This window comes from Rattus norvegicus, chromosome 1 (assembly GCF_036323735.1).
Source record: "Rattus norvegicus strain BN/NHsdMcwi chromosome 1, GRCr8, whole genome shotgun sequence".
Taxonomy (NCBI): Eukaryota; Metazoa; Chordata; class Mammalia; order Rodentia; family Muridae; genus Rattus; species Rattus norvegicus.
The window spans coordinates 190,903,013-190,925,882 of record NC_086019.1 but is presented as its reverse complement, the minus strand read 5'-3'; the positions used below and the strand labels follow the sequence as shown (position 1 = coordinate 190,925,882).

Below are 22,870 nucleotides of genomic sequence, written 5' to 3'. Positions count from 1 at the left end.
GAACTTCTGTCCTCCTATCTCACTCAGACTCTGCTTGCTGAGTACTGGAATTGTAAGCATTAAGCCAGCACTATACTTTTTAGACATACTGTCAACATGACTGTGCTACTTTGTCACTTCTTTTCTTCCGTGAACATAAATTGATGATTCTGTTTATGCTTTGGCATAAATGCTTCATGACTTTTGGCAAGTTATAAAACCCTACTGGACCTCAATTTTCCTATAGGGATTTGACCCATTGGGTTTTCCCAACTTTGGAACATCATTCTCACACTTGGGAGCTCAGGTTTACTTTAGGTACTTAGGAGTATCATAATGGTCCAGTTTCCCGCCTTTGCCCGCGCCCAGCTGCTAGCAGCCTTGCTTTACTCCTTTCAGCCTTTACCTTGCACGCAGGCGCAGACCACAGCTTTCCTTCCTAGCGCACCCCCTCGGAGCTTCCCCTAGCAACAGGCTCAGTCGCAGCGCGAAAGCGTGGCGGGCGCATGCGCTACAGCTCTCTCCAGCAGTCCTCGGATAGCGCGCTTGGGCTCCACCCCAAGCAAGCCAAGCCTTTCTCCTCGCCTCTTCCCACCCAGGATCCGCGTGGCGGGGCGCGCGCGCACTTGGGCTCCAGGGCAGCTTGTCGTCTGGGCCGCGGCAGCTACAGGCGAGGGGCGGGGCTATTTCCTTTGGACCCCACCCCCTTTGGCCCGGCGTGCATACCGCGCCTGCGCGCTCCCGCCCGGTCTCCATCTTGGAATTGGGAGGAAGAGAGAGAGGGAGAGAGAGAGAGGGAGGCCAGGACGAGAGCAAGGCTGTGGTGCGGTGAGAAGCTGAGAGGAAAAGGAAAGGGAGTGAGGCGCAGGGACGATCAGCAGCGTCTCGGCTACAGTCCTTCAGCTGTTCCGGAGAGAGAGGACGGGAAAGGGAGTAGGCCAGGGCTGGAGTGGGGGCTGTCACTCTCGGACACCAGCCTTAGAGGGGCCGTGCAGCCGGGCGTCCTCGGGGTGGGCCCCTTGTCGTGGCCGAAGACCTGGGGCTCAGGCCCCTGGGTCCTAAATTTTGGGGCTGGACCCTCGATTCTCAGATACCCAGGTATCAAGCCTTCATATATCAGATATCTGGGACTCTAGTCCTAACCTTTACAAAGCTGGGTCTCTGTTTTATAGAATTTAAAATACCTGGGGTTCAGGACCCTGTGTGCACAAATATCCGGGGTTCATCCTCAAAGCGTTCAAATATCGGACTCATTTTTAGCCCTTGCAAATATACGGGGCTCAGACCCCACAATCGGAAATCCGGGATTCAGCAACTGTCGCCCTCGAGTTGGGGGAGGACTGGACCGCGAGGTCAGATCAGGTTGTCACCCCCTCCCCTCCAGGGGAGGCTTCCCGGGCCCGCCCCTCAGGAAGGGCGAAAGCTGAGGAAGAGGTGGCGAGGGGGAAGGTCTCCTTGCCCCTCTCCCCGCTTGTCAGAGCAACTGGAGTACCCCAGGCGGAAGCGGAGGCGCTGGGGCACCATAGTGACCCCTACCAGGTGAGACACGGGTGCATGGGCATGAGTCCCTCTGGTCAGCTCCTTTCTGAGAAGCTGGGACTGGGTAGGCCTTCTCCTCAGGATAGGGAATTCCTGCTGAGCCCATGGTCAGTCTCTGGCCAGCCCTGCCTTCTGTTGCTACCTCTTCTCCCTTTCTCTTCCCTTCATTGTGTCTGGTTGAAGGGGTACCCTCAGGTGACAGAGCCTGTCATGTCACCAAGGGTCACGCCCTAGGATGCTTAGCTAATCAAATGGGTTTCCACCTTTCTAGTCTTTTCCCTTATTAATTTTTGCCTTCGCAACCGCCTCTTCTCCAAGATTTTATTATACTCTTTTTTTTCCAGACTGCTCTTAGGGTGTTGATTCCCATGTAGGTGGACTGAATGACTGACTTATTTATTTATTTATTCATTATTTATTTATTATTTATTTTGAGACAGACTTTCTGTAGCCCTATGTGGCCTTAAACTGGTGGCAGTCTTTAACCTCTCTACTGTTTTGACTACAGGTGCAAGCCACCACGCTGGGAGCTTATATTCTTTTCTGGCTTGGTTTAGTTGGAGTGTGCGTTTGTACTTGGTAATATTTTCCTCCTGCTGCATTTACCTACCTGTCTCTGACTTTGACGGTGTAAATAACCTCATATTTTTGTCAAGTGACCTAGCCTTCACAAAGTGCCTTTGCATGTATTTTTCCCATGCTACACTCATTCTTACAAAACCTCTTTTATCTTCCCATTTTACAGTTGAGAACACTGATACCCAGAGAAGTTTTTCAAGGTCACCCAGTGGCAGATTCAGAATTTAACCCAAGTCTTGTCCCTGATAAGTTACCCACTTCTTCTGAGCCAAGGCTTGATCAGTGTCCCACAGGAGAATGTATCAGGGGAAGGTTTAAAAAATGGGGGTGTAATGATCTTCCTTTTCAGAAGGAGCTTTTCCTGTGAGGAAGCTCTGGTTTGTGCTTCTTCCTCATGGGTATTTTTCTAATGTGACCTTCACTTTTATCCTGATCCCACACTTTGGCCTGTGTTCCAGAGATAGCTCTCTCTTCTAAAAAATTATGGCTTTAGTGCCTTTTCTTAGCTGTTGAGTTAGAATGAGCCCCCTCTGTCCACCCTTGCTCCCAGGATTAAAGCCTGTGTCAACTCTGGAATCAGAAGGAAAAGCCGTTTGTTTAGTGTCTACAAAGTGTTCTGAGTATAAGTGAGATCTCCTATAGTTGAATTCTGTAATCTACTTACCAAAGAGAAGTATAAGGAACTTACTTAAAGCTCTTGCTGTAGGTTGCAGATAGGATATACCTGTAAGACAGTTTAGGGATTCTTTTGCAACATGGGTTTTAGAAGGTGATTATGATTTAGCCCAGACCATGGTAATTGCCCAAATGTTATTGTAAGGAAGGGAGCCTATATGATGTTTTTACAGTGGCTGGCACTCTTCATGTGGCCTGAGATTCTGGGTTGGTAGTCTTGTTACTGCTTAAGAAGTCATGAGGGTTCCCTTGGCAAGTTGTGATGCTCTGCTTTTTGTGTGGGTATGTGGTGAGGGGTGGTTGCAACTATTGCTTCAAGAAGGGTGTCTGCCTTGAGCAGACTTAAGAGCTACTGAGAACAACCAATCAATCAATTGTGAGCCCTTCACACCCTAGGGGCCTATCAAAGACTCAAGCTCCATTTCTACCCTCTAGCTTTCGGTTGAGCTAAGGAGACAAAATTAACAACATGGACAGGGAACAATGCACCACAGAATATAATTATATGCTGAAATTGTTAGGTACTTTTAAGTAGCTAGAACTCTGCCTCAGGAGTCCAACTCTGCTGAGGGCTCTTTGTGTCTAAATTCCCATTAGTCCCTAAAAAAAAAAACCTATCCTAGAGTCCCTGTATGTTCCGGTTCTAGTACCCTGTGGCAACTTTGCTTTGGAGTTTGTTTTTGAGTTTGCTTTGGAGCTCCCACCCATCGAGGGCTGGAATGATCTGGGAGGTTCTCCTAAAACACGGAGGCTAGGCTTAGTTGCCTCCTAACAATTCTGTCCAGAACCTGAAAGGAAAAGGTCCTGTTTTGTGACCTTGGGAAAGCCCTTTTTCCTCTCTGTGCCTCAGTGACTGTCTGGAAAATGGTGATCTTGATTATGCCTTGCTAGTTTTGTATAATTGTTCTGGATGCCTGGTGGTAGCAAATCATTTGCCTTTTCAGGACCTGTTTACTTGTCTATAAAGGATAAACCTAACAACAGTGTTTATCTGCAAGGTTGTAGGAGCCCAGTGAGAGGTGATGCATGTGAGATGCTCAATGAATGTTACTTGTGACCCACAACATCCCGTTCTCATGTATGCTGCTTATGCAGTTAGACTGGACAACTAAGACAGCCCCAGAACACAAAGGCCCCCAGAGTCAGGTGCCAGTCTCTACTGTTCCTATTCTAGATGTTCTCCCTGCCACAGTGTCCCTACATTTTTTGAAAGCGAGTCTCCTTGTCCTTTCAGGCCAGTACCTACTTGTAACAATGGCCGGATTTCCACCACATCCGGCCTGACTGTTTCCTGTTCTCATCCAGTGTTTGAGAGCTTGAAGGAGGAGGTAGCCTCAACACCAAGGGATACAGGAAGGTGCCTGGAAATCACTGGACTATGAGAACTTGTGGGACAGGACATGTCCGGATTTGAGGGGAATGGCAGTATAAAGGAAGCTGAGAAATTATCGAGGGCTGAGGGGGTCGACGAGGATGCTTGGCTTGCCAAAATTACCTTTCTAAAGTTTTAGGGACTCCAGAGACCACCAACCACCACCACCCCATCCCACCACCCCCGTCCCCCATCTGGTTGCCAGGGCAACTTTTTTTTGAGCTTTGATGTTATTCCTAACACCCCCTACCTTTCCTCAGCAGTACCTCCCCCTCATCAGTAAATGAGGTGGGGAGGAGGCAGAAACCTGAGGGAGGACCTTTCTCTCCCTCTGGGCCTTATCTTTGCTCTAAGGGTCCTATCTGCTTTTTCCAGGCAAGATCCCAATTTCAGGGCCCCCAGGGGCCATCATGCCAGCTGGGGGCCGGGCCGGGAGCCTGAAGGACCCTGATGTAGCTGAGCTCTTCTTCAAAGATGACCCTGAGAAGCTTTTCTCTGACCTCCGGGAAATTGGCCATGGCAGTTTTGGAGCTGTGTACTTTGTGAGTTGGGCCTTGGAAAGGGTAAAGCAGGGCTCAGTCTTTTTAAACCTGTGGGTCTCCAGGCCTCTGCACCATTCCACCACAACAGCCCTTCCCACCCTCTCCTACTAGCTTAGCAGGTCCTTTTTCACCCCATGCCCAAGGTGGTCTTCCCCAACCTCCAATCTGCTCCTCTAGGCCCGGGATGTCCGGAACAGTGAGGTGGTGGCCATCAAGAAGATGTCCTATAGTGGGAAGCAATCAAATGAGGTGAGTCAGGTTCATTAAGATCAGGTTGTGGAGGGCAGAGGACCCTAATCTCATCATGCAACCTGGTAACCCCTTCCTCTCTTGACCTTCTAGAAATGGCAGGATATCATCAAGGAGGTGCGGTTCTTACAGAAGCTACGGCATCCTAATACCATTCAGTACCGGGGCTGTTACCTGAGGGAGCACACAGCTTGGGTGAGCCATCTCACAACTGCCGTAATAGTTTTACTTGGGTCTATCTTTTCCTGGTCCAGCCTTTCAAGTGGGCAGTCCCCTTCTGATTATATTAGTCCTCAGAAAAACCAATGAGCCAGGCATGGTGGCTCTCAACACTGAGGAGGCAGACACAGGTGAATCTCTTGAGTTCAAGGCCAGTCCTGACTACCTAGTGAGTTTTGGGCCAGCCTGGGCTAAAACTACACAGTGGGGTCCTATATCAAGAAATACAGGTTGGGGATTTGGCTCAGTGGTAGAGCGCTTGCCTAGCGAGCGCAAGGCCCTGGGTTCGGTCCCCAGCTCCGAAAAAAAAAGAAAAAAAAAAAAAGAAATACAAATAAGCATCTGTGTAAGTGCAGAAAAGGCTGACTCAGAGTGGCATAGATAGCATGGTCTTTTCTAGGCAGGTATTAAAGAGGACTCTAAAGGGGTACAGATGGGAGCAATGGGAGGTGTCTTGGAATCTTTAGGGGGTATGGATCCAGAGACACTCCCGCCACCTCTTGTTTTCTCTAGCTGCCCTTCATCTCTGTCACCCTTTTGGCCTTGCCTCAGTAGAAGATAAACAAGAACATTCTGTTTTGAGTTTTTGCTCAGGGGAGCTGGGCTAGGGGTGCCAGAATCTGATGACCTCTAACACTTGACCTTTCCTTAGCTGGTGATGGAGTATTGCCTGGGTTCAGCTTCTGATCTTCTCGAAGGTAGGTGAATCTGAAAGTGGGGAATTAGAAAGGTAAACAAGAAAGCTGTAGGAGAATAGCTTATTCCATCTCTCTGTGGACCCTCGGTTTGTTTTTTCGCTTCCTTCTACAGTGCACAAGAAGCCGCTGCAGGAGGTAGAGATTGCAGCTGTGACCCATGGTGCGCTTCAGGGCCTGGCCTATCTACATTCACACAACATGATCCATAGGTATGATGGTGCCAACTGTGGCAACAGTAGGATCCTTTGTATCCCAGTCCTCATTTTGTTGTGCTCTGATTGTCTTGGTACTGCAATCCCCCATGCATCTTTTCTGAGATGAACTTCTCATCTCTGCACTTTGCCTCTGTCAGAGATGTGAAGGCTGGGAACATCTTGCTGTCAGAACCAGGCTTGGTGAAACTGGGGGACTTTGGCTCCGCATCCATCATGGCACCTGCCAACTCATTTGTGGGCACTCCATACTGGTGAGTAAAAGGCGGTGGGTGGCCAGAGTCCCAGAATGGTGGGAATAAGAAGTGTAGGATCTGGGTTCAGAGTTAGCCATTCTTTTCTATTGTCCTCCCAGGATGGCTCCAGAGGTGATCCTAGCCATGGATGAGGGACAATATGATGGCAAAGTGGATGTCTGGTCCTTGGGGATAACCTGTATTGAGCTAGGTAAGGGTATCCTTTCTACCTCCTCAACTCTTTCTCTACCCCCATCCCATGGACCCCAGACCTCTCTGGAGCTTTAATACAAGCTATCAAACCCTGGGTTTTATTTCATCTTATTTTGTCTTTCCAGACAGGGTTTCTCTGTCCTGGAACTCAGTCTGTAGTCCTGACTGGCCTTGAACTCAGAGATCAGACTGCCTCTGCCTCCTGAGTTCTGAGATTAAAGGTGTGTGCCACCATGTGAGGTCCCTCCTGCCGCTGAGCTAAATCCCCAACCCCCCTCCTGCCAATTCTTTTTTTTTTTTTAATTTATTTTTTAAGATTTTATTTTATTGTATGGGTACACTGTAGTTGCCTTCAGACACACCAGAAGAGGGCATCAGATCTCATTACAGATGGTTGTGAGCCACCATGTGGTTGCTGGGATTTGAACTCAGGACCTCAGAAAGAGCAGTTGGTGCTCTTAACCACTGAGCCATCTCTCCAGCCCCCCCTCCTGCCAATTCTTAAAACTCAAGATATTATAGCAGTTCTTGCTTTTTGTCTATTACCTGGGTTCTAAATCTATTTTTAGTACCTAGGGTTCCAGGGGTGCAGAGGTAAAGTTCCTACTTTCATTAAAAAGGCATTCAAGTAGGGAAAGTTAGGCGTGTTTTCTATCACTAGGATAAGAGTGTATAGTGGTACAGAGACAAAGCTAGGGGCTGAGGAAACCCTGTGTGTGGTAGAGATGTTTAAATAAACCTTCAAGACCAAGAGCTGCTAGGAAGATGCAGGGTAGAACATTCTAGACAGAAAGCAGCATTGCAGAAGTTTAGAGGTCAGGGCAAGCCTGAGACTAGCTTTTGGAACTACATATGTAGTACAGAGGAGTGAGTTGAGAGGCCCTAAAAGTTAGGTCCAAGTGAGCCCCTGAGTCTTTGAGTTACGTTGAGTGCTCTTTCCCAGTCTGGACTACTGAAACAGTTGTCTAACAGGGTGATGCTTGTGAGACCTCTATACCAAGCATGAAGTAATTGTTCAAGGAAAGAGACTTAACTTCCTGCAGAGATCTCACCTCTGCCAATCTTTCCCCCAACATCCCTGAGACAGGGTTTTTTCCCTCTGTGTGTCCCTGGCTGTCCTAGAACTGACTCTACAGACCAGGCTAGCCTTGAACTCAGAGATCCACCTGCCTCTGCCTCCCAAGTGCATCACCATGCCCTACAACTAGTTTCTTCTTTATAGTCTCTCTGATGTGCTGATGCCAGCGAGGTCTGCCTAAGCTCAGTGCAGTCATTTTGCTCCCTGCTCAGAGTCCTCTGTGGACCTCTGTTGCCTCCCAACCAGAACTGTCCCTATACTTCCTTATATCAGCTAGAGCCCTGGTTCCTCTTTCTTTCGTGGGCTCTGTGCATGTGAACATGTTAAGAGCTGGCCCAATGTCTTGCCTTGATTTGTATTGTGTCCTGTGCGTGCCATCAGAGTTGGTTGTACTCTTGGCCTTTGTTTCCACATATACTGCATTTACCATTTGAGGCCATGATCAGACAGGTGGTGAGATGTATGGAACAGATCTCAGAGAAGAGCTGCCTGTTGTTTTCTTGGATCTTGTAGAGATGTGGATACCCAGAACTAGTTCTCCATTATCGGAGAGCCTGATTAGAAGTGGCAGCCAGTGTTGTGTCAGTGAACAGTGTTGAGGGTACTCAGGACAATCTGGAGGTCTCTGTTCCTACACAGGACCACTGATGTCTGCTTCCAACTCCTTTTACCATAATGATTTTTTTTTTTTTTTGGTTCTTTTTTTCGGAGCTGGGGACCGAACCCAGGGCCTTGCGCTTCCTAGGTAAGCGCTCTACCACTGAGCTAAATCCCCAGCCCCACCATAATGATTCTTAAAGGAAAACTGGAAACTTACATTCTTGTAACTGTTGGTAATTAAATCACTATTTAAGTCAAAAACAACAAAACATTTGTCTGGACTACAAGGAACTCCTGGCTCGCCACTTACAGCTACCACCAGCACTCCCTTTTCTAAAAGACCTCTCTTAGTTGTCTAGCCGTTTATCTGGTTTCCCCTTACCACAGTCAGCAACTTTAATTTGGTGTTAGTTGGGTTTAGTTTTGGTGTTTTGGGGGATCAAATCTAGAGGCTGGCATATGCTAAGCAGGCAGTCAGCAACTATCCTACACGCTGAGTTTTTCCCAACGCTACTTGTTTAGTTAATTTTAGACGGGAACTTTCTTGAACAGAGTACATGTTTGTTTCTCTTTCCTACATTGTAGGTTTTGCTCTTTTTGGCCCTCGTATTAGTTTGGTTGATAACTGTGTACTTCTTTATGCCTTTTTTTTTTTTTTTTTTTTTTTAAGATTTATTCATTTATCATATATAAGTACACTGTAGCTGTCTTCAGACACACGGGAAGAGGGCATCAGATCCCATTACAGATGGTTGTGAGCCACCATGTGGTTGCTGGGAATTGAACTCAGGACCTCTGGAAGAGTAGTCAGGTGCTCTTAACCGCTGAGCCATCTCTCCAGCCCTTTTGCTCTGTTTTTTAGTCCCTACTCTGCCCATGTTCAGCAGATAAAATGAACATTACAGTTTATTGAAAGGAAATTAAATGCTGCAGGATCAGGAAGGTCAAACAGGAAGAAAGCCAGGAAGATGGGATTTGAACCCAAGCTGTTTTGAGTTCCGTTCTAGTTTCTAATCATCTACTTTTCACCTTCTTTTGTCCTTTCTGTAGCGGAGCGGAAGCCACCACTGTTTAACATGAATGCAATGAGTGCCTTATACCACATTGCACAGAATGAATCCCCTGCTCTCCAGTCAGGACACTGGTGAGGACTGGGGTTCTTGTGCCAAGGGGTTAGGTCATAGGATCTGGCTGCCTGGCTCATACCCTTTCCTCTGTCTCTTTCCTTTTTGGGATATCAGGTCTGAGTACTTCCGGAATTTTGTTGACTCCTGTCTTCAGAAAATCCCTCAAGACAGACCAACCTCAGAGGTTCTTTTGAAGGTGAGCACGTTTAGTGTTCTAGAACTGGTGACTGGTGGAGCCACAGAAAACTCATATCTATGATTCCCAATTCTTCATCCAGGAAGCTTCCTTTATCTGTTTTGCCCAGGCCCTGGTGTCTCACTCCCCTGTGTCTTGCTAGATTTTATCTGCCATACTGTCTTAATTTAAGTTATAATTTGTTTTCACATTTTCCTTAGTCAAAGACCATAAGTGTATGATCTCCCTTAGATGTTTTTAAGTTTTCCAATCTGTGGGAATCTCATTCCCTTCACAGACCCAGTGTGTCTTAAGAAGCCCTAGTTATCATGAACAGACTGCTGGATTGACCTGCTGGGTTTTAAAGGATAACTTTTGAGGGCCTGAAGAGGTCTTGTGATTGACCCAAAGGCACTTGGCCTTTGGTAAGCAGAGCTGCATTGGCATCTAGATCTCCTGAATATCTTGCTTTCAATGATGCCTGGAGAAAAGGCACTGTCTGGGTAGTAAAGACAGTTTCTGTGGGAAGAAGGATAAGATAAGGGTAAGCATGCAGCGTTAGCGGGCAGGGGCCTCAGACTAGGAGATGCTGAAAGGAATGGAATCTAGAGGGGCTAAGGGAGAACTGACAGCAGATCTCAGGTGTTCTGTTTCCCTAGCACCGCTTTGTGCTCCGGGAGCGGCCACCCACAGTCATCATGGACCTAATTCAGAGGACCAAGGATGCTGTACGGGAACTAGATAACCTGCAGTACCGAAAGATGAAGAAGATACTATTCCAAGAGGCACCCAATGGCCCTGGTGCTGAGGCCCCAGAGGAAGAGGAGGTGACCTAGCTTAACCTGACACCTCCCTACCCAAGAAGGGCTTGGCTCTTCTTCCCCATCTGTCTTCACCTTCTTTCTTTATGCTACTCCATATCCTTGTCCTTCCCTTTCCCTGCCCAACAGCTCACACCCTGTTCACAGGAAGCAGAACCTTACATGCACCGAGCAGGGACACTGACCAGTCTAGAGAGTAGCCATTCAGTGCCCAGCATGTCCATCAGCGCCTCCAGCCAAAGCAGCTCAGTCAACAGCCTAGCAGATGCCTCAGATAATGAAGAAGAGGAGGAGGAGGAAGAGGAAGAAGAAGAGGAGGAGGAAGAAGAAGGCCCTGAATCCCGAGAGATGGCCATGATGCAGGAGGGGGAGCATACAGTCACTTCCCACAGCTCCATCATCCACCGGCTGCCGGTATGCAGGTCACCCTGAGCAGCTTAGTGAACACAAAGCCAAGCCTGTGCTGTGATTTGCTCAGGAACTGACTAGGTCCCTGCTCTCCAGTGTGTCTGCTCCTCCTTCCTGTCTGAAGGAGCTTCCTTAGGTACCCTTTGGGTCCATTGGCACCTGAGTTGTGGGCATCCCTTCCTTCTTTCCTTTTCTAGGGCTCAGACAACCTATATGATGATCCCTACCAGCCAGAGATGACCCCAGGTCCACTCCAACCACCTGCAGCCCCTCCCACCTCCACCTCCTCCTCTTCTGCTCGCCGCAGAGCTTATTGCCGCAACCGAGACCACTTTGCCACCATCCGTACTGCCTCCCTGGTAAGTGTGGCCAGCTTCACTCAGCTTCACTACAACTTCTGTTTTGTTCTGTTTTCTTTCTCTGTGATACATCAGGCAAAAGTCCAGCAGTTACTTTCTCTGTGGTACATGATTTAAGGCTAGATTCTACCCTCAGTGTACTGCTGTCTTGGCCGGCTCCCTTCTCTAAGCAGACTCTTAGTCACACTACCTAATCTGGGTATTCCCAGCCTGGCAAACTGTTTTCAAGGCCTTGTTGAAATAACAGCTTGTGGAGACTTTCCTGGGCTCCTCTGGCTAGTCAGGTGCTTTACATGCCTGGACAGGCACATCTACCCTGCTGTGGTAGTCCGGGTGGCAGTGTGCAGTTTTGCTAGTTTTAGTGCTTCAGAGTGCAGGAGTAGAGTTCTGCCCCATGTCAGTTACTCGTTGTCAGGCCCACACACATGCTTATGTTTAATCTTTCCAGCCTTCTTGGGAGGGAAAGGATTGAATCCCATTTAAGAGTTGAGCCTGCTGCACCAGCATGGGGTGGTACCCAAGGGAGGGCTCCCCTTCTCTAAGAACAGGAGAGGGGATAGGGGGAAGGGACTCGTAAGGGTGGAACTGGGAAGAGAGAAGGGCTGTGATCGGCACAAAAAGTGAATTAAAAAAAAAAAAAGAGTTGAGGCTACTATGCCTTGGGGAGGCTGTTATCAAACATACTTACCTTGTACTCTTGGGTAGGGGTCTATTCCTGTAACTAGGATCTTAGTCCTCTAAAATGTATTTTTTCTCAATTCATGGAGAAAGGGGCTATTTGCTTATTGAGATGGGTTCTTGTTAAGTAGCTCAGTCTTGAACTTGTTCATCATCTTCTTGAGTCCTAAGATTTATAGGCACGTGCTACCATGCCCAGCAAATTGAGGCTTCTCATAAAACATAGCTTTCTGATCATGTTCTTGATAAGTCTCTAGGTCACATTCCAGTTTTTACTACATTCGAATACCAACAATCCCTTTGGAGGCCACTGGGCAAATCTGATGTGTTCTTCCAGCTTTTGCTTGTAATTGGGGTGGATTGTTAGGACCACTCAAGCTGTTGTTGCTGCTTTGTCTTACTATGCAGAGAGATTTGGTTTTCCTCAGCCTTGGCAAGCAACCTAGATTACTTAAGAGCCAATGATAGAATAGTTGAAATGAGACCAGAAGTCAGCAGAGGTCTTGATCTGACATTATCAGAACCCAGATCCTAGCTTAGTATGTGGAACATAATCGTCCATCAGTAGTGTTTGCTGAAGGGAAGGTGCTGGCCAGCACTCACTCTTATCTGTGCAGAGGTGTTGGCCTGTGTTACAGGTGAGAGACTTGGTAGTTTGAGAAGTTAACTTGCTTGAGATTAAGTGATAATAATGGGCAGTGCTGGGGTCTGAGCCCAGGAGCATTCTATTCATTCTTTTGCTCCTCTGAATTGTTTGTACTAGGGCCTGTGCTTACCACCTTTTATCAGCTCAGTCTGCTACCCCAACCCATGATGTAGACAAGTATTCAGTTGAGGAAATAGATTCAGAGAGTTTAAGTGTAAAGAAGACAATAACAATGAAACCATGGGTCTGAGAACCTTGTTCTTCACTGTATCTATATGAATAAAATGGGGCTAGGGGTGAGTCCCACTGTTTATCCTTTCTTCTACCCTAGGTCAGCCGTCAGATCCAGGAGCATGAGCAGGACTCGGCCCTGCGGGAGCAACTAAGTGGCTACAAGCGGATGCGGCGTCAGCACCAGAAGCAACTGCTGGCCCTGGAGTCCCGTCTGAGGGGTGAACGTGAGGAGCACAGTGGGCGGTTGCAGCGTGAACTCGAGGCACAGCGGGCTGGCTTTGGGACTGAGGCTGAGAAGCTGGCCCGGAGGCACCAGGCCATTGGTGAGAAGGAAGCACGAGCTGCTCAGGCTGAGGAGCGGAAGTTCCAGCAGCACATCTTGGGGCAGCAGAAGAAGGAACTGGCTGCCCTGCTGGAGGCACAGAAGCGAACCTATAAGCTTCGGAAGGAGCAGTTGAAAGAGGTTTGGCCAGAACTGCTGTGGGTGAACTAGGACTAGCAGGTAGGCAAAACAATGGCGGGCACTGACCTACTCCCCCACTGCCCTCCCAGGAGCTCCAGGAGAACCCTAGCACACCCAAACGAGAGAAGGCTGAGTGGCTGTTGAGGCAGAAAGAGCAGTTGCAACAGTGCCAGGCAGAGGAGGAGGCAGGGCTACTGCGGAGGCAACGCCAGTACTTTGAGCTTCAGTGTCGCCAATACAAGCGCAAGATGCTACTGGCTCGGCACAGCCTAGACCAGGACCTGCTTCGAGAGGTAGACCTGACCCAGCTGCCTTCCCTCACACAGTCAAGGACCTAGCACCTCTCTTCTCTCACTTGCCTCCGTGAGGTCTTCTTTTTCATCTGCTCTCCTAGTGTTTTGATTTGGCTCCTTTTCAGCATCCTTCTTGCTTTCTGTGCCCACTGGACCCTGATAGGATGCCCTTACTTGTCTCATTCACTTCCTCTCTGCTAAAGAATTTTGTGCCCTTAATTATTCAATTCCAAGAAGGCTCCCTCACTGAGCCCTGAGTTCTGTCACTTTTCTGCCTTAGGACTTGAATAAGAAACAGACACAGAAGGACTTGGAGTGTGCTCTGCTGTTACGGCAGCATGAGGCTACCCGAGAGCTGGAGCTACGACAGCTCCAGGCTGTCCAGCGCACACGTGCTGAACTCACCCGCCTTCAGCACCAGACAGAGCTAGGCAACCAGTTGGAGTACAACAAGCGACGGGAGCAAGAGTTGCGGCAGAAGCACGCGGCCCAGGTTCGCCAGCAGCCCAAGAGCCTCAAAGTACGTGCAGGCCAGCTACCCATGGGCCTCCCTGCTACCGGGGCTCTGGGACCACTCAGCACAGGCACCCTTAGTGAAGAGCAGCCCTGCTCATCTGGCCAGGAGGCAATCCTGGGCCAAAGGATGCTGGGAGAGGAGGAGGAAGCAGTGCCAGAGAGAATGATTCTGGGAAAGGAAGGGACTACTTTGGAGCCAGAGGAGCAGAGGATTCTGGGGGAAGAAATGGGAACCTTTAGTTCCAGCCCACAAAAACATAGGAGTCTGGTTAATGAGGAAGATTGGGATATATCTAAAGAAATGAAGGAGAGTAGAGTCCCATCCCTGGCATCCCAGGAGAGAAATATTATTGGCCAGGAAGAGGCTGGGGCATGGAATCTGTGGGAGAAGGAGGATGGAAACCTTGTGGATATGGAGTTCAAGCTTGGCTGGGTCCAGGGTCCAGTTCTGACTCCAGTACCTGAGGAGGAAGAGGAGGAGGAAGAGGAGGGAGGGGCTCCAATTGGAACCCCCAGGGACCCTGGAGATGGCTGTCCTTCCCCAGATATCCCCCCAGAGCCACCTCCATCACATCTGAGACAGTACCCTGCTAGCCAGCTTCCTGGATTCTTGTCTCATGGCCTCCTGGCTGGCCTCTCCTTTGCAGTGGGGTCCTCCTCTGGCCTCTTGCCCCTACTACTTCTGCTGCTACTCCCATTGCTGGCAGCCCAGGGTGGAGGTGGCTTGCAGGCAGCACTGCTGGCCCTTGAGGTAGGACTAGTGGGCCTGGGGGCCTCCTACCTGTTCCTTTGTACAGCTCTACACCTGCCACCCAGTCTGTTCTTACTCCTGGCTCAGGGCACTGCACTGGGGGCTGTCCTTAGCCTGAGCTGGCGCAGAGGCCTTATGGGTGTGCCTCTGGGCCTTGGGGCTGCCTGGCTCCTAGCTTGGCCCAGCCTGGCTTTACCTCTGGCAGCTATGGCGGCTGGGGGCAAATGGGTACGGCAGCAAGGCCCCCAGATGCGTCGGGGCATCTCTCGACTCTGGTTGCGGGTTCTGCTACGCCTGTCACCCATGGTCTTTCGGGCCCTACAGGGCTGTGGGGCTGTGGGAGACCGGGGGCTGTTTGCCCTGTACCCTAAGACCAATAAGAATGGTTTCCGAAGTCGACTGCCTGTCCCTTGGCCCCGTCAGGGAAATCCTCGCACTACACAGCACCCACTAGCTCTGTTAGCAAGAGTTTGGGCTCTGTGCAAGGGCTGGAACTGGCGCCTAGCACGGGCTAGCCATAGATTAGCTTCTTGTTTGCCCCCCTGGGCTGTTCATATACTAGCTAGCTGGGGCCTGCTTAAGGGTGAAAGGCCCAGTCGGATCCCTCGGCTGCTACCGCGAAGCCAACGCCGTCTTGGGCTCTCAGCTTCCCGACAGCTACCACCAGGGACTGTAGCTGGGCGGAGATCTCAGACCCGCAGGGCCCTGCCTCCCTGGAGGTAACCAGTTCTAACCCTCCACCCAAATTTAGGGCACTGAGCACTTTATCTCCCATGACTCAGTAAAGTCTCTCCAGTCCCTTGGCCTCTCCTCCCCTTCTGACCTTTCTTCCTCAGTATGTTTCCCCAGGTCCAATCCCAGCCCCAGATCTAGATTTCTAGACAGGCAGCCTCCTCTACTGTGGAGTCCAGAATGACACTCTTGTGTTTTCCCCAGTCCCCTAAGTTATTGCTGTCCCCTGCTGTGTGTGTGCTCATCCTCACCCTCATCGGCTCAGGCCTGGGGCCAGGGGTGGCAGGGAGGGAAGTCATGGGGGTTTTCCCTCTTTGATTTTGTTTTTCTGTCTCCCTTCCAACCTGTCCCCTTCCCCTCCACCAAAAGAGAAAAAAAAAAGAAAAAAGAAAAACACAAATAAAATGTCTGAGCGGAACTACACCTTTGGCCCAGGCTGCCTCTGTCTGCTTTGTCCTGCCGCCTAGCCTCCCTGGTTTGCCCTGAATCTGGACCCTTGGCCCTCAGCTCCATGACTTCTTCACCATCTCCGTTGTCTTCACTCCTTTCACACCTCAGCCTCATCCTCTTTGCCTTCATAGATTCATTACACCATGACCACAAACAGCTCTGGGCTGTGAGCCCCTGTGGAGCATCCACAGAACTTCCTGATCTCACAGTTGCCCCTGTTTGTGGGACCCTTCCAGAAAGTACTTAGCGTTAAAGGCTTTTGGTCTTTTGCCCCCGCCTTTACTGTGAACCTATTGCTTACAGAGTTCGGAGCTGCGTCTCACCTGGGTCAGGCTTTAGACTACAGGGTTGGGGGTTGGGACCACAGAACCTCCAGTCAAGGGTGGTGAGTTGGGTCAGGTAGAATGTACAGACTAGAGGTCTGGGGTTGCTGTGGGCTTGGAGTTGCGGCTGACTGTTGGACTGAGCTAAAGTGTGGATCTAGTGGGGCAGCTGCCCCCAGCGGAACTTCTCAGATCTTTTCTGGCCACCCTCTGCTGCCATTTCCCTTCAGTGGCCTGATATCAGGCAACCTCTTACCCATTCCTCAGCCCAGAGCTGCTTCCTGCCTTCCTTGAGGTACTGGAGCTGGGCTTTCCTCTGCCTGCCCTTAGTTGTATACCCTTTCGTGGATGTTGTGTGTGCCTTGATCTTTCACCCAGTCTTTATATTCCTAAATGTGACCACATGCTGCTCTCCCAGGGCGATATTTTCTCCCTCCTTCTTTGCATGACGAATGCATGACCAGAGCTGCTTTTGTATACTCAGCCCTCTAAAGACTGTTTCCTGTCTGTAAGATCTTCATGTCTCTTCTTGTGCATCCCATGCAATTCTGGTTGTACTCAGAACCTCTCTCGTCCCTCCACCTCTCTTGCCCATGGAGACTTTCTTCATCTCTCCACAGTTCCATCTCTCCATGTCTGTCTGTGTACAGCTCCCCCCGCCCCCTCTGTCTAACATGTTTTCTGTTTCTCTCCCTCTCCCTGTCTCTGCTTCTGTCTCCTTTTCTTCCTTTCCCCTCGTTGTTCCTCCTCTTCTTCCTCCTCCTCCTCTCCTTCTCCCCTGCCCCATTTCCCCTTGATCCGTTCACTGCACAGTCAAAGGAGCTGCAGATCAAGAAGCAGTTCCAGGAGACATGTAAGATCCAGACACGGCAATACAAGGCTCTTCGGGCACACTTGCTGGAGACCACACCCAAAGCTCAGCACAAGAGCCTTCTTAAGCGGCTCAAGGAGGAACAGACCCGCAAACTGGCGATCCTGGCCGAGCAGTATGACCAGTCCATTTCAGAGATGCTCAGCTCACAGGCGGTGAGGCCTGGGGTCTGGGAGGGACACTATGGAGGTTGGCCTTTGCTTTAAACTTAGTTGTGGCAAAGGAAGGTGGGATATGTGAACAGAACTTTTGGATTTAGGAAACTCCGGTGCTCTTTCACTACTAACATTTTCCATAGTGGTTTTGTCTCACATTCTCCTTAGTGCCCTTATTATTTCTCTTACTATTTCCTAATATCTTAAGAAAGTACCCTGCCTGCTCTGCCAAGAACCACCAAAGAAAATAATGACTGTGATATTTTTTCTGGACTTGAGTTTACTTTGTGTAAACAGGGAGCAGGGGAGCAGATTACAATGAGTGTGGCTCTCAGACCATTTTACTCAGACTTCAGGAATCTGGAAAAGAATCTCTTAGGAAAACTGTACACAGCACTGGAGTGGGCTGCTTCAAATGCACATTGAGTCTAAAGAGCTAGAGGGCCCCATTCTCACTCAGGCCCACCTCTCAGAGGTAATTTTGTAATGATTAACTTGTGTAGAGTTTCCAATGCATATTTGGAAGATTATATAGAAATTTTAAAACACAATAGAATCAGACTTTACATAGTTTTCTGACTTTTTTTTCCACCCAGTATTTCTTGGACATCATTCCATATCACATGTCTATCTCAGTTTTTTACAGTATAGGATTTTCCATGGAATAGATGTACCATAATTTATTTAACCCATCCCTTATTGGTGGACATTTAGGTTGTTTCCAGCATTTTGCTATCACAACGCTTCCGTGAACACTTGGAGCACATGTGCAAGTATACCTGGGGGATAGATTCCTGCAAGTGTAATTGCTGTGCCACAGGGTATGACCATCTTCCATTCTCATAGAGGTTGAGACTGCCGCTCCTTGCCACCTTAGGGCCCAGGCCTACTGGGGCAGGGGAGGATGGTGGGGACAGAGGAGGAGGTCCCTAAACCCTGTTCTCCCTGTCCTCCAGCTCCGGCTTGATGAGACCCAGGAGGCAGAGTTTCAGGCCCTGCGGCAGCAGCTCCAACAGGAACTGGAGCTCCTTAATGCTTACCAGAGCAAGATCAAGATCCGTACAGAGAGCCAGCATGAGCGGGAGCTGAGGGAGCTGGAGCAGAGAGTAGCTCTGAGGCGGGCACTGCTAGAGCAACGGGTAAGGGGTTTGACTCCCAGGATGGGAAAGGAAGGGCAGGCTCTCTGTTCCAGGACTCACCCCTGTTCTGGGTGTCCCAGGTGGAAGAAGAACTGCTGGCCCTGCAGACAGGGCGTTCGGAACGCATCCGGAGTTTGCTTGAGCGGCAGGCCCGTGAGATCGAGGCCTTCGATGCTGAGAGCATGAGGCTGGGCTTCTCCAGCATGGCTCTGGGGGGCATTCCAGCTGAAGCTGCTGCCCAGGGCTATCCTGCTCCACCCCCAGCCCCTGCCTGGCCCTCCCGTCCAGTTCCCCGTTCAGGGGCCCATTGGAGCCATGGCCCTCCTCCACCAGGCATGCCCCCACCAGCTTGGCGTCAGCCAGCTCTGCTGGCTCCCCCAGGGCCTCCAAACTGGCTAGGACCCCCAACACAGAGTGGAACACCCCGCGGAGGGGCTCTGCTGCTGCTAAGAAACAGTCCTCAACCCCTAAGGCGGGCAGCATCAGGGGGCAGCAGCGGTGAGAACGTTGGCCCACCTGCTGCAGTGCCAGGGCCACTGAGCCGAAGCACCAGTGTTGCTTCCCACATCCTCAACGGCTCCTCCCACTTCTATTCCTGAAGTACAGGGTGGTGAGCAGAGGAATAGGGCAAGGTGGGAGTGGGTGGTGCCGGACCCTACAGGCAGTGTGCTTGACACCTGCCCAGTAGAGGTGGGGATAGGATGTTGGCTCCAGCTTCCCCATCAGACCTCCTCTCATCTCATGAGCTTCTTGGGGCTGGCCAGTGACCCCAGGCCAGCTTGGGCATTGGTGCCCCAAGGCTGACCAGGAGCCCTGCCTCCCCACCATGGTGCCAGGGTCTCCCTCCATCACCACCTACAAAAGGTGGGAACTGTGAGTGTCAAATATTCATCTGGTCCCCTAGGGGAGGGGAAGGGTGGGTCTAGATATATTATATTCAGAGAATTATACAACCCTTGTGATGGGGCCATGAACTGGGGACAATAGGGCCCCCAGACCTGGTGGAATGGCAGAGCAGGTCTGGTGCCAAGGCAAGGAGAATGGGAGGAGGCCTTCCTCCAGAAGGAGCAGGGGTCTTTCGGTCAGGGTGCCTGGGTCTCACCATTCTCCTATTGCTGTCTGACGTCCTGTGCCGTCTTGTCTTTTTTTTTTTTTTTTTTTAAACTGGGGTCAGGGCTGGGGCGGGGGACAAGGGAAGGACCTTGGAAAGGACTGCTACCAAGCCTGGGAGCAGTCACGGGAGCCCCTCTCAGCTATGGGGCTGGCACAGAGCCCTAGGGCAAGCTTTTAATAAACTGTTGGTTATTCTAACAGACCACAGGACTTCTCCCTTTCTGTCTAAGGTGTGTGTGAAGAATTTATCAGTGGCAAATGATAGTGTTACTTGTGCTTAATTGGGTGATGTGATTGAAGTTCTAGCCGTGTTAGTGAGTACACGTATGACTGGATGGTCATCAGCTTGTTGAACTCTTATTCTGCTTTGCTTTGGGGATCCCATGTCTTACTATGCCTGCCTGGACACTTGAGGTTTGTCAGGCTCTGATTGGCCAGTCAGGACTACTGTATTTACCTCTTTGAGGCTAAGAGTCCCTGGCAGCATGAAAAGGAAGATTAACTGAACCTATGTGTGTGTTTTGTTGGGGTTGTAACACAGGCCCTTGTTCATGCCAGTCATGCATTCTTCCAGTAAATTCTACATTGTTAAAGCCAGATTGGTCAAAGAAACCAACTGGTCACACTGGAGGAAGAAGAGCCATATGCTCTCTGAAGCAGCCTGGTGACAGACTGGATGACACAGTCCAGGGGCTAGGACAACTGGAAAATTGATTAAAAAAAAAAGAGAGAGAGAGAGAGAGAATTAGACTACTGCCTGGTAGCAAGGGCCACTTCTCAAATTCTTGGCCCCAAAGGACAGACAGGGCATGAGAATTGGAGACCAGTTTGGATAAAGTAATTACATTTTATTGAGTCTTTAAAAATAAAACAACAACCGCCTCAAATGCTTTAAGAGGCTGTTTGCACACAAACCCCAAAACCACCTTAGAGAATATGAAATTGAGTAGTGTACCGATAACTTGGATCCTGCTGCTGTAGTCTGTCTTTGAAAGTTGCTTCAGTGCTACAAGCACTTGTATAACAGGGTATTGGTCCATCCTGGACATGGAGTTCAGCTACTCTCACCATCACTGCTGATGATACCACGCATATGAGACCAGTCTGGAGGTGCTTGACGTGGCCGCTCCTCATCTGAGTCCAGGGTTCGGTGATAAAGCTCCCCTGGAGAGATTGCTTCCCCTGAAGGGTTCCATGCATTTCGTCTTCGTGGTCGGCCTGGGAGGTGGTGAGAGAAAATTAGTTACCTGACCCCAGGCTCTTCCTTCCCCAAAGAGGAAATTGTTTACCTGAACTGCTGATGATATTGGCAACATCCAAGGAAGCCACTTCAGCTGCCTCTTCCCGATGCTGCTTCAGAGCCCGACACTTCTCTAAGGAAGGATTACCTGGAGCGGAAGCAGCTTAATGAGGCCCTCTTCCCCAGTGCCCAGGCCCTCCTGCAGTTCTGAGGCACATCACTTCTCACCCTTCATGCCCAGTGCTTCCAGCTCAGCCCTGAGGACATTCAGGCGCTCCTTGTGGGAGCCACAGGAGCCCAGCAGCTTCTTGTAGTTTCGTCGGGCACCACAAGCCCAAATATACCGCTTTAGTCTAACCACAGCTGGGTGGTCCTCTCCACAGCGACGAGAGCCAGCCTAATAAGGAATTTGCAGCTGAAGGCCCTTTTTCCTAGTGGAGCCCACCCACCTGGTGTGTCCTCTCACCTTCTGACCTGTGGGTTCTGGGCTTGCATCTGATGAAGATGAGGAACTTCGTGCCTTGCCGTTCTTGGAGCTCTTCTTGGAAGAGCGGCTCTTCCTCTCCTCTTTGGTGTTCTGTCCTGCCTGGGAATCACTCACTTCCCTCTCCGTGCCACTGTCACCATTACTGCTGCCTAGGCTGCCCGTCTTCGTAGTGCCTTGAGTGGCTGCTTGCACCTGCCTGCCATCATCATCCTCGCTGCTTGTGCTCTGCCTTCTCCCACTCTCAGTCTGGGTCTTGTCCTTGCTCTTTCTCTTCGCTAAAGGCTCTTCCTCTCCACTGCTGTCCCCACTACTTACTGCATCCCCTTCCTTCTTTTCCTCGCTGTCTCCCAAGCCTCCAGTTGGCCTCCCAGCCCTGCTTTTCTGCTTAGAGCTCTTTCTCCCGCTAGCTGTTCTCCCTGCTTTGCTGCTTTTCAGTCTGGACTCCCTGTGCTCGCTCTTCTTGGCTAGGATCTCATCCTCGCTGTCTTCACTTTCCTCCTGGCATTTAGCGCCTGTGCGTCTCTCCACCTTTGCTCTATTCTGTACAGCCTCTTCCTCACTGCTTCCACTCTCTTCCCTAGCCTGCTTCCTATCTGCCTTGTGTGGTGCTGGCTTGTTCTTGGCCCCAGCTTTCTTTCTAACCCCACCCTTCTGTTCTTTTCTCACATCATCATCCTCAGTGTCCTCTGCCTTCCAGACCTCACCTGATCTGACAGAGCCTTCTTCCTCCTCCTCACTACTCTCCTCCAATCCCATCTTTGCAACCAGGTCTGTTTGCTGCTCTTCATCTGTGCTCTCAACTGCTTTCTTTAAGGTTCTTCTTGGGCATGCCTTCTTGGTTGTATTGTTCTTTGTTGGAGGTCCTGAGCAGTCTGGGCTGGATGGTGTAGAGCTGGATTCTGGAACATGGGGACAGGGCTGGGATGGGTTCCTCCTTTCCCTTCTATTTAGAATAGGATGCTTCTGGATCCACTCTGGTTACGAGTGAAGGACAGCAAGCACCACCACAGATGTGGCTCCACATGGTTCCTGACCCATTGCTCCCCTCCCTCCCCCAGCTCCTTTACTGCTTTGCAATTAATACATGCACCTCGCCTTTTGAATAAACCAATGCTGCTGGAGTCACAGACAGATACACCGGGAGAAGGCACTAACCTGACTCTGAATTGAAGCGGAACCTTTTCCTCTCTGGGTGACTGCAGGGAGCAGGAGACCTCTTAACTTTGATAAAGTCTGGCTTTCCTTCCCTGGTACCAGCATCCGCCTGTGGGTGCAGCATGAGGGTAAACGGAACCAAGGTTGTGTCCTGCCCCAAACCCTCAGCAACAAACCCTGTCTCTCCTGGCCCAGAGTTAGGCCCACACCTGCATCTTCAGCAGCTCCTCCTCCATCAGCCTTTTCAACGCCTGCTTCTCCTCAGGTTCAAGATGATCCCGACCCACGTGAATCAAAAATTTCTGTCGCACGATGGAGTGAGTAACCGTGCTACAGAAACACGTATCAAGACAGAGTACCAGTCCAACCCCGGCCCTTTACAACCCAGACTCTAATACCCAGACTCTATGCACCTGAGATCGGGGCAAGCTCGAAAGAAGCTGCGAGTGAATTCCAGCATCTCATCTCCCGGCGCCATCTTGCGCCACTGGGGATTGGTTGTTCCCGCCTTTTTTCTTCCGGGCCACTTTCAGTTCGTTTGAC

At 50.2% G+C, this 22,870-nt stretch overlaps 2 protein-coding genes across 10 annotated transcripts; one reads left to right on the top strand and one right to left on the bottom strand.

The window, feature by feature from the left end:
• Positions 1-523: 523 nt before the first annotated feature.
• Positions 524-19,647, top strand: Taok2 (TAO kinase 2). Of its 8 annotated transcripts, none has more exons than XM_017589677.3 (19): positions 524-1,518; positions 4,520-4,686; positions 4,864-4,935; positions 5,029-5,130; positions 5,807-5,852; positions 5,965-6,061; positions 6,205-6,318; positions 6,420-6,511; positions 9,242-9,335; positions 9,433-9,514; positions 10,153-10,320; positions 10,462-10,728; positions 10,920-11,081; positions 12,737-13,102; positions 13,192-13,395; positions 13,676-13,915; positions 16,981-17,193; positions 18,150-18,332; positions 18,413-19,647. In XM_017589677.3, exons 2-19 carry the CDS (start codon positions 4,555-4,557, stop codon positions 18,929-18,931), a joined length of 3,153 nt encoding a protein of 1,050 aa, XP_017445166.1. In that variant the 5' UTR covers positions 524-1,518; positions 4,520-4,554; the 3' UTR covers positions 18,932-19,647.
• A 625-nt stretch (positions 19,648-20,272) lies between these two features.
• Positions 20,273-22,818, bottom strand: Hirip3 (HIRA interacting protein 3). Of its 2 annotated transcripts, none has more exons than NM_001399662.1 (7): positions 22,741-22,818; positions 22,537-22,657; positions 22,328-22,436; positions 21,152-22,071; positions 20,914-21,082; positions 20,735-20,833; positions 20,273-20,663 (listed from the first exon to the last, which is right to left on the bottom strand). In NM_001399662.1, the coding sequence occupies exons 1-7, from the start codon at positions 22,803-22,805 to the stop codon at positions 20,500-20,502; spliced, it is 1,647 nt and encodes a 548-aa protein (NP_001386591.1). In that variant the 5' UTR covers positions 22,806-22,818; the 3' UTR covers positions 20,273-20,499. The 2 variants fall into 2 exon arrangements, with proteins under 2 accessions (NP_001386591.1, NP_001020896.2); NM_001025725.2 differs by having other exon boundaries at positions 22,537-22,629.
• Positions 22,819-22,870: the final 52 nt, after the last annotated feature.

What these genes read in the sequence shown, in the direction of transcription:
- Hirip3 (NM_001399662.1), bottom strand. Translation starts at nt 22,805, where the DNA reads ATGGCGCCGGGAGATGAGATGCTGGAATTCACTCGCAGCTTCTTTCGA. An exon ending in CCGCTTCAATTCAGAGTCAG is followed by an intron (nt 22,072 to 22,327) that starts GTTAGTGCCTTC and finishes CCCATGTTCCAG; the next exon opens with AATCCAGCTCTACACCATCC. An exon ending in GGAAGCACTGGGCATGAAGG is followed by an intron (nt 20,834 to 20,913) that starts GTGAGAAGTGAT and finishes CTTCCGCTCCAG; the next exon opens with GTAATCCTTCCTTAGAGAAG.
- Taok2 (XM_006230329.5), top strand. Translation starts at nt 4,555, where the DNA reads ATGCCAGCTGGGGGCCGGGCCGGGAGCCTGAAGGACCCTGATGTAGCT. An exon ending in TTTGTGGGCACTCCATACTG is followed by an intron (nt 6,319 to 6,419) that starts GTGAGTAAAAGG and finishes TTGTCCTCCCAG; the next exon opens with GATGGCTCCAGAGGTGATCC. An exon ending in CCATCCGTACTGCCTCCCTG is followed by an intron (nt 11,082 to 12,736) that starts GTAAGTGTGGCC and finishes CTTCTACCCTAG; the next exon opens with GTCAGCCGTCAGATCCAGGA.